General features: G+C 39.6%; 1 protein-coding gene across 2 annotated transcripts in view; it reads left to right on the plus strand.

Annotated features, from left to right (window-relative positions):
- LAMP3 (lysosomal associated membrane protein 3) overlaps positions 1–9,075 on the plus strand; it is a 32,382-nt gene extending 23,307 nt beyond the window's left edge. The window contains exons 6-7 of one of the 2 annotated variants that reach the window (XM_084638658.1): positions 5,566–5,726; positions 8,110–8,217. In XM_084638658.1, the coding sequence (XP_084494784.1) occupies positions 5,566–5,705 (140 nt within the window). In that variant the 3' untranslated portion in view covers positions 5,706–5,726; positions 8,110–8,217. Of the gene's footprint in view, positions 1–5,565; positions 5,727–8,109 lie in introns of both variants that reach the window. The other variant, XM_084638659.1, reaches the window with a different exon arrangement.

Genomic DNA, 9,075 nt, shown 5'->3' on the forward strand with positions numbered 1-9,075 from the left:
TGCCTTGTTTGGTTGTGTCTTCCATCATCCTAACAACATGCCCGGTCCAATGAAGTGATTGGGACTTCACTACATTTACTATACTGGGTTCTTCATGGACCCCCTGCAGTTCCCTATGACATCATCTTCTTCACGTTTCCCCCCCCCCCCCAATGTATTTTTAAAAGTTCTTAAAATTAAAGCTGAATTTGCAAGATTTAGTTGGCATTTGTTTTAACGTAAACACATTCTGACAAAGGTTTTTTCCATACAACAAAACTGAGCTGATGTGGATCATAGTTGGTCTCCAAATTCAGATCTGAACTACCCAAAAGAATAAAGAGGTTTATTCAGACCTGGGATTTTGGTATGGTAACACATGGAAAAGGCCTATTAGATCATATAGTCTGTCTCCCTATAACAGGAGATAGCCTGCTAATCAAGGACATCTCCAAAATGATGTTATATTGGATCTTAGCCAAAAGGCCAGAAGGCAGGTAGCTTTGGTTAAAAAAATTCCCCCAATGGCTAAGAAACAGTTATGACAAAGTTACATACTGTTCTATATGCAGATGATGCATGAAAAATCCCCAGTGAAAGCTGGCTCTATAAAGCAGCCACACAAATTGCCTTCTTACGTCACGTCTCTGAGACAGTGCAGTTTCACTTCCATTGCACCAGATTTGCTTATCTTTAAAAAAAAAAAAAAAAGGAAGAAAGAAAACACCAGCAGGAGTGACAGTGGGTTTCAAGATACTTATGATTTTGTATAAGCCACAATGGAGTTACATTAGGGAGGAGTTTGGCCTGTTCTGGTTTGTTTGGAAACCCCTAAAAGTTACTTTTGAATCACACTTCCATATACTGGAAATAGTTCTCAGTGCTCACAACCCAGAGTTGCCCCCAAACCAACATCCCTGATCCAGACATCCGCAGACTTGTGGAGAGTTTGAATGTAGATTACAGCAGCTGCGTAGCTTTAATACAGTCCTGAATTCACCAAAGGCTTACTTTTAAAAAAAGTGGCACCCAGCACCAGATGAAACCACCGAGCTAGTCCACCAACAGGATCAGGTAAGAACTGGATCAGGAGTGGGGGGATAAGCAGTGTGGTAGTTCTGGAATTATAGATGACATTTTATACTCCAGAATATGCTCCAGATTAGTTACATATTGCTGGTGTAAAGATTCCCCTCTGCTGAGAAGATTAAACGAAGCCACAGGTCACCAAAGCCTGTAGCAATGCAGACACTATTACCAGGAGGTTAAAAAGAATTGAAGTTAAGATTAACAGCAGGAAAAAGAATCATACAGTTTTACTAACACTCTGTGATTTAGTATTGTATGTCATAGACATGGAGAGACTTTTATCTTTCTTGGAGGACAGTCAACATCTTTCCTTCCTGCTGTGCCCAAGGTACTAGGCATAATTCACAGTGGAAGAAAGTTACTTGGACACTAGCATATTTTGGGTGTAAACTGGATTGGCTGCTGAGCTGTGATGATTTGTGATCATATGTAAAGGATTTAATTGATCAGAGGAAACTACTGTACTCAAAGCATCACATAAGAGGCCTTCTGACAGTGGCCAATTGCCAGATGACCCAGAGGGAATGAACAGAACAGGTAATCATCAAGTGATCCATTCCCTGTTGCTCATTCCCAGCTTCTGGCAAACAGAGGCTAGGGATACCATCCCGTCCATCCTGGCTAATAGCCATTGATGGACCTATCCTCCATGAATTTATCTAGTTCTTTTTTGAACAATGTTATAGTCTTGGCCTTCACAACATCTTCTGGCAAAGAGTTCCACAGGTTGACTGTGCGTTGTGTGAAGAAATACTTCCTTTTGTTTGTTTTAAACCTGCTGCCTATTAATTTCATTTGGTGACTCCTAATTCTTGTGTTATGAGAAGGAGTAAATAGCACTTCCTTATTTGCTTTCTCCACACCAGTCATAATTTTATAGACCACTATCATATACCGCCTTAGCTGTCTCTTTTCCAAGCTGAAAAATCCCAGTCTTATTGATCTCTCCTCACATGGAAGCCGTTCCATACCCTAATCATTTTTGTTGCCCTTTTCTGAACCTTTTCCAATTCCAATATATCTTTTTTGAGAGGGGGGCGACCTCATCTGCACGCAGTATTCAAGATGTGGGTGTACTATGAATTTATATAGAGGCAATACGATATTTCTGTCTTATTATCTATGCCTTTCTTAATGATGCCCAACATTCTGCTCGCTTTTTTGACTGCCACTGCACATTGAATAAATGTTTTCAGAGAACTATCCACAATGACTCCAAGATCTCTTTCTTGAGTGGTAACAGCTAATTTAGACCCCATTAGTTTATATGTATAGTTGACATTATGTTTTTCAATGTGCATCACTTTGCATTTATCAACAATGAATTTCATCTGCCATTTTGTTGCCCAGTCACCCAGTTTTGAGAGATCCTTCTGTAGCTTTTTGCAATCTGCCTGGGACTAAATTATATTGAGTAGTTTTGTATCATTTGCACATTTTGCCACCTCGCTGTTTATCCCTTTTCCCAGATCATTTAGGAATATGTTGAATAGGGCTGGTCCCAGTACAGACCCCTGGTGGACACCACTATTTACCTGGTGGACACCACTATTTACCATTCTGAAAACTGACCATTTATTCCTCCCCTTTGTTTCCTATCTTTTAACCAGTTACCAATCCATGACAGGACCTTCCCTCTTATACCATGACAGCTTACTTTGCTTAAGAGCCTTTGGTGAGGGACCTTCTCAAAGGCTTTCTGAAAATTTAAATACATTATATCCACTGGATCCCCCTTGTCCACATGCTTGTTGACCCGCTCAAAGAATTCTCGTAGATTGCTGAGGTATGCTTTCCCTTTACAAAAAACATGTTGACTCTTCTCCAACAAATTATGTAGATCCATGTGTCAGACAATTTTGTTCTTTACTATAGTTTCAACAAGTTTGCCTGGTATGAAGTCAAGTTTTCCACCCTGTAATTGCCGGGATCACCTCTGGGGCCCATTTTAAAAATTGGTGTCATATTAGCTATCTTCCACTCATTTGGTCCAGAAGCTGATTTAAATGATAGTTTACAGAGTAAAGTTAGTAGTTCCGCAGTTTCACTTTTCAGTTCCTTCAGAACTCTTGGGTGAATACCATCTGGTCCTGGTGACTTCTTACTGTTTATTTTATCAATTTGTTCCAAAACCTCCTCTAATGACACCTCAATCTGGGACAGTTCCTCAGATTTGTCACCTAAAAAGAATGGCTCAGGTTTGGGAATCTCCCTCATATACTCAGCTGTGAAGACCGATGTAAAGAATTAATTGAGTTTCTCCGCAATGGCCTTACTGTCCTTGAGCGCTCCTTTAGCATCTCGATCGTCCAGTGGCCCCATTGGCTGTTTAGCAGGCTTCCTGCTTCTGATGTATTAAAAAAAATTTTGCTATTATTTTTTGAGTCTTTGGCTAGTTGTTCTTCAAATTCTTTTTTGGTCTTCCTAATTATATTTTTACACTTCATTTGCCAAAGTTCATGCTCCTTTCTATTTTCCTCACTAGGATTTAACTTCCACTTTTTAAAGGATGCCTTTTTGCCACTCACTGCTTCTTTTACTTTGTTGTTTAGCCATGGTGGCACTTTTTTTGGTTCTCTTACTATGTTTTTTAATTTGGGGTATAGATTTAAGTTGACCCTCTACGGTGAGTTAAGTTATATACTTAACTCTATTAAGTTGACCCTCTATTAAGAAGTTTCCATGCAGCTTGCAGGGATTTCACCTTTGGCGCTGTACCTTTTAATTTCTGTTTAACTAACCTCCTCATCTTTGTGTAGTTCCCCTTTCTGAAATTAAATGCTACAGTGTTGGACTGCTGTGGTGTTTTCCCCGCCACCGGGATGTTAAAGTTAATTATATTATGGTCACTATTACCAAGTGGTCCAGCTATACTCACCTCTTGGACCAGATCCTGTGCTCCACTTAGGACTAAACCAAGAACTGCCTCTCCTCTTGTGGGTTCCAGGACTAGCTGTTCCAATAAGCAGCCATTTAAGGTGTCGAGAAACTGTATCTCTGCATCCCGTCCTGAAGTGATATGTACCTAGTCAATATGGGGATAATTGAAATCCCCCATTATTACTGAGTTTTTTATTTTAATAGCTTCTCTAATCTCCCAGAGCACTTCAGTCACTATCACTATCCTGGTCAGGTGGTCTGTATGTATTCCTCCTGCTATATTCTTATGATTAGACCATGGAATTACTATCCATAGAGATTCTATGGTACAGTTTGGTTCATTTAAGATTTTTACTTCATTTTTGATTCTATGCTTTCTTTCACATATAGTGCCACTCCCCCACCAGCACGACCTGTTCTGACCTTCCAATATATTTTGTACCCTGGTATTACTGTGTCCCATTGATTATCCTCATTCTACCAAGTTTCTGTGATGCCTATTATATCAATATCCTAATTTAATATGAGGCACTCTATTTCATTCATCTTATTATTTAGACTTCTAGCATTGCTATATAAGCACTTTTAAAACTTGCTACTTTTTAGCTGTCTGCCATTACATGATGTAATTGAATGGGACTTTTTTTCATTTGACTGTTTCTCATCAGATCCTACCTGTATTTTATCATCTTCCATCCTCTCCTCCTTCTAGGACATAGAGAATCTCCATTAATAGATCCTCCCTAAGGGATGTCTCTGTCCAAACCATGTGCTCCTCCACACCTGTCGGCTTTCCCCCAGCCCTTAGTTTAAAAACTGCTCTAGGAACTTTTTAAAGTTAAGCGCCAGCAATCTGGTTCCATTTTGCTTTAGGCGGAGCCCATCCTTCCTGTATAGGCTCCCCTTTCCCCAAAGTTTCCCCAGTTCCTAATGAATCTAAACCCCTCCTCCATACACCATCGTCTCATCCATGCATCGAGACCCGGCAGTTCTGCCTGTCTAACTGGCCATGCACGTGGAACAGGAAGCATTTCAGAGATTACTACCATGGAGGTCCTGAACTTCAATCTCTTACCTAGCAGCCTAAATTAGGCCCTCAGGACCTCTCTCCTATCCCTCCCTATGTCATTGGTACCTACATGTACCATGACCACCAGCTCCTCCCTAGCACTACGTAAGTCTATCTAGATGTCTCGAGAGATCCGCAACCTTTGCACCAGGCAGACTATTAGGCAGGAGTAACCGAAAGCTGCACAGCAGAGGTTCTCCTTCATGTCAGATACCAGTCTTGCTCATTATTTTTAATCTGGCACTGTATGCATGGAGTACTCCACAGGTTCAAGCCCTAAATGTGTATCAGATTTTGTGCGTGTGTGTGTGTGTATGTGATAAAGCAGAACAGATTCTCCACAAAGAATATAGCTATTACCAAGTAGGCAAGTATGTTTTTGTGAGATGTGATCCCTCCATAAAGAAAAACCTACTGAGTTCAGCAATGACATAGAGTTCTGGGTTGTCCCCAGTAGCTATGTTCTTGAAAGTATCTACATTGGCATATATTCTAGGAGTGTGTTGTTTTGATCTAATGCATACTCTATATTCTAACTTTGATTGCAGAGGAAGAATGCTCTCTTGACAGAAACAGGAGAACAATCCCTATTGCATTGGGCCTGAGCATTCTGGGATTGTTTGTCATTGTACTTGCCTTCGGGCTAATTTCCAGAAGAAAGCCAAATAGAGGATATGAACGCATCTGAATTGCCCACACACTTCAAAATGTGCGTAGCAAGTATAGAGGCCTTGGGAATCTTGGCTTCCAGTTGTCAAATCTATAGTCAAAGAGCTATATTTTTAAATGAGATGAGGCCATGTGTTTAAAGCTAGCATGCAATATGTTGAAGAGGTAACACTTAAGATCTATTGTGTTCCTGAAAAAGAGCCAACAAAATTATGGGTGCTTAGAAGACAGAACAAATGATAAATGGATGAGTTTAGGGATATGCTGTTAGGGTCTAAGGAGATGGTCAACTATTGGGCATGTAAGACACTCTCTCACAGGACTAAGTCTATATTCACAGGAGATTCTGTAGAACCAGTGCTCAGTGATGCTCTTATGGGAAGCCACATGTGCAGAAGGGGGATTGGTCCTGCTTTGAGCAGGGGCTTGGACTAGATGCACTCCTGAGGACCCCTTCCAACCCTGATATTCAGTGATTCTATGACAAGAATCATCATGGCTGGACAGGTTGCCTCTGCTCCCCTCCACAAAAATGTGCACACTCACCCTATGAGCATTAGGGCTAGTATTATATTAGTCTCTGCTCTTTCCTACTAATTCCATTGGCTAAACAGGCCCTGCTGTGGCAATGTGAGATACATATTAGTGCTGTAGCACTTTCACAGACAGATCGGGCTGCTTTGATGCCCACTCCAGAGGCAGATTTTAAATGCTGGATAATTTTCTATTTTCTTGGGAGCTTTATTTCCATTTTTTAAAAAAACATAAAAAGGAAAAAGAAATATATCTAAGACAGTGGATTTCTTTTAAAATGTCGGCTCCAGGGGGATAGAATGAGCCATCTGTGGCTATAAAAAGCATGTCAGTATTAACCCCATGTCACAATACAGCATAGAGAGATCTAATACAGAAGGGCAGAAAACATGGGGTAGTGTCCTGAGACTCTACTGTGTATGTGTAGGTTAAGGCAGGGGTGAGTTCAGGTGGGCTCGGGGATCCAATGAGACCAATATTTAAGACGTTTTCTCTTGGGAGCTCCTGAATAAAATCACTTCCTATTCAGAATAGTTACAGTGATTGCCATAAAACTCAACAATTGCCATGCTGAGGTAATGATGATACTATGCTTTCTCCTATCCTAAGTATAGGAAGACACTCGGGTTATTAAAAACACACCATCGGTGAATATTTAATATTAAATGGTGTTGACTGCAGAAGGCCCACAAAGGTCTATGAACAAATGAAGACCCACTTAAGCTACATTTTGAAGATTCTTGTGGGACTTAAATGGTGTGTAGGCCCTCTGCACAAGGATGAATCTCATGCTTGTAAACTGAGGTGCTGGATCTGCACATGGAAATAATTTGGCTTAATTTTAAAGCATGCTGTATGGAATGCTTTGGTCTCTGTTTCCTACTAATTGTGTGATTGAGAGATATATACAGTAATTGATTTTGAGATGATTTTAAAGTGAGGGGTTTTGGTTGATTTAAATCTTCATCTTACAAAAGATTTACAAAGTTAAAAAGACAAACATACAAAAACCAAAAAACCTAACCCACTGTGACAAAATACATCAAAGTGAGGAGAAATTAAATATGAAAATATTTTAAAATGAGAGAGCAGTATAAAATAAGAGAACAGTGAAAACCCTCCCTATTAATAACGGTAATGAGCTACGTTCTGCTGTGAGTGGGAGTTTTGCCTGGATAAGGACTGCAGGATGGGAGTCTAGAAAAACGTGCTATATAAGGAATTCCTGATCACTTAGTTTAGTTTGAAAAAAATGCAATAATAAATAGATAACATTGGGCCAAAATTTTATATCAGTTAAGTAATAGCATAAATCTGGAGTAACTTCATTTACTGCAGTGGACTCACTCTGGATTTGCACCAGGGTAATTCAAATCACTATCTGGCCCATTTTGTTTAAAGTTTAAAAGTTGTTTTGATATTTTACTACTGCTTAGTTAAACCATTAATTGCTTTCTCACTTACACATTAAGGGAGAAAAATTCCCTCCACATGGATGCTGTGATGTGGGGCTGGTCTGTGTTATGCAGGAGGTCAGACTAGACGATCATCATGATTCATTCTGACCTTAAAATCTGTCTATGAAAGTAACTGTTCATTACCAGAAATGTTCTTTCGGTTTGCCTGTAAAAATGAAAGACCATTTCGCAGCACCTTTAAATCCACAAAAGCATCAAACTAAATTTAAAACCAGTCAGCAAAAGGAGAGGTACTTGGATATCATTGTAAAGTAGCGTAATAAGCAGAAGAGATATGGTCCTTTCAAACGACTACAACTGATCAAATGATTCTAATGTTCCAGTATTCAAAGATCACTTCATGAAGGGCTGACAGATTCAGTCAGTGTCAGCATCACTAAATTTTACCTAACATATTTTTTCCCCTTCTAGTGGAGGAGTGTGCAGCTGACTTCAACATCATTTTTCCTGCGATTGGCTTCTTCGTGATCTTTATCGCCGGCATCCTGGCACTCATCCTCTATGCGGTCTGCCTTAAGCGTAAATCATCTGCGTACCAGAGAATCTAGTAGATCAAAATAATTTCATATAAATAATGAGAATCATTTCATGAAAAGATTTTAGAATTTCAAGTCTGCCATAATTTTCCTTCTAATAACACTGTTAGAACAATGTAAAACGCCAGAGTATGTGTATCTAGTTATGAAATCAAGTACCTGGTCAGTTTATTGAGCTACCTGCAACTGAGAAGAAGGGGAACAGGTTTAATACAGTTCACTTGTGTTCAGAAAGAGGATTTTCAGTGGCCTATTTAAATTCAACTGTTGTTTTTACAACACAGTTTATGGATCATACGTAGGAAATGGGTTGCTATACGGAAGAGCACAAATTTGAAAACTGAATTTACAAAGAACATGCAATGTAACCATTACTCTCCCAGCATGTTACTGGCATTTTAAGGGCATAATCCTGAGGGCTGCTGAAGGAGCACAGCAGCTCACGGGATCAGGCTGTAAACCTTTCTGACTGGGTCCTTCTAAAGTTATGCATGTATACATTGTGTTTGTTTTATTCACAATTAAAGCCATGAATAGCTGCAGCCCAGTATACTTAACTGATCTCCTTTCTTGTATGTTCCTAGCCATTTGTTAGAATCTCAAATGTTGGGTTTCCTCGTCTGTCCCGTTTTTAATCTTGTATCAATGGGAACCAGAGCATTTTCTTGTTATGCTCCTTGCCTGGGAAACTCTGTTACTATTCAGTCTTTTAACATTTGATACCCAGTTGAAGAGAGACCTATTTACTCTTGCTTTAACTAGTCTTGATTACTGATAATTTAACTGTGTTTCATTGTGCAGTGCCCTGTGCCATTTTTATGGATGATGCAAAATAAATACA

Source organism: Lepidochelys olivacea (genome assembly GCF_965140295.1).
Source record: "Lepidochelys olivacea isolate rLepOli2 genome assembly, chromosome: 9".
Taxonomy (NCBI): Eukaryota; Metazoa; Chordata; order Testudines; family Cheloniidae; genus Lepidochelys; species Lepidochelys olivacea.